The sequence below is a fragment of the Galeopterus variegatus genome, unplaced genomic scaffold, assembly GCF_000696425.1.
Source record: "Galeopterus variegatus unplaced genomic scaffold, G_variegatus-3.0.2 Scaffold1072, whole genome shotgun sequence".
Taxonomy (NCBI): Eukaryota; Metazoa; Chordata; class Mammalia; order Dermoptera; family Cynocephalidae; genus Galeopterus; species Galeopterus variegatus.
Genome location: NW_007727183.1, coordinates 378,962 through 380,057, shown reverse-complemented (window position 1 = coordinate 380,057; position 1,096 = coordinate 378,962). Strand labels below are relative to the sequence as shown.

The window sequence follows — 1,096 nt, the reverse complement described above, 5'->3', positions numbered from 1 at the left end:
AAAAAAGACAAAAGACAAAAAAAAAAAAAAAAAAAGTATTTGGCCTTTTAGAAACTGTTTTATCATTTATGAAAAGAATAAGATCTATTCTGCCTATTGCTGAAGACAGTTGTGACAAAAAATGCATGAAAGCATTCTGTAGATCATAAAGTGCTAGACCTACTGTAATTTTTCTTTTTATTCTTGATTAATACTGATTGATCACTTACTTCGTCAGTTCTTTCCCTCAACTTCTTAGCATAAAAAATTAATGGTTACTAATTTCAAAAATATTTATTACATTCCTATCATGCAGAAAGAATCATGCTACGCTGCTTTAAAAATACAAAGATGAGTAAAACATATTCTTGATCCAAAGGAGCTTATATTTTGTTACAAGAAATAGGAAATGTACACATACATAGTACATGATAAAAAGTAATGTCAGAAGTGTACATGAGATCACAACATATTAAAGTAGAAGGTGTAATAACTCGGAAGTTAATGCAAATTTTAACTGAAACTGCTCACCTTATATTGAAACATCTTTAAGCTCAAAGTTCTTTTTCTCACCTTTAGTCTGGCTGATAAGTGTCCGAAGTTCCCAACTTCTTCGAGTTGACAAGCTTGAATCACCTCTTGGATATGCTGGTTCTGAAGAAAGTATTTTTTCACACAAATTAAGATTAGTGAAATATGCTTATTTGAGAGCAAGACTGAAATGGTGAATGGCCACGGTTACCATCAATTGTCCTTTCTGGTGATAAACTTCTGAAGTGTTTGATGTAGGTGTGAGACACTGTCGCTACAATCAATTCTAGAAAATGGTACCAAACTAAGTTGCTGTTAATGAGGTTACAGGATTTTAACTACACTCAACTTTCCACTGAGCAGATACTGAATTCCTTGGGTATCTCCTTCAAGAGGCTGGCTTTGGGAGTCCCAGCCCTGCTACAACAGGAACAGTGAAATGTTCCCTGAGCTAAGACTCCTGAGGGCGGCATTATAATAAAACTTCAGCATATCATCAAGAAACACAGTATTACTTTTGTATTTTTTTTTATTTTTTTATTTTTTGTCTTTTTCTGTGTCCGGCAACGGATCGCAACCCTCAGTG

The 1,096-nt window shown here is 33.9% G+C and overlaps 1 protein-coding gene across 1 annotated transcript in view; it reads right to left on the bottom strand.

Annotated features, from left to right (window-relative positions):
• Positions 1–1,096, bottom strand: part of MAP3K4 (mitogen-activated protein kinase kinase kinase 4) — an 89,087-nt gene that overhangs the window by 16,884 nt on the left and 71,107 nt on the right. Inside the window, exon 19 of the mRNA XM_008574605.1 lies at positions 553–633. Coding sequence (XP_008572827.1) covers positions 553–633 — 81 coding nt within the window. The remainder of the gene's footprint in view (positions 1–552; positions 634–1,096) is intronic.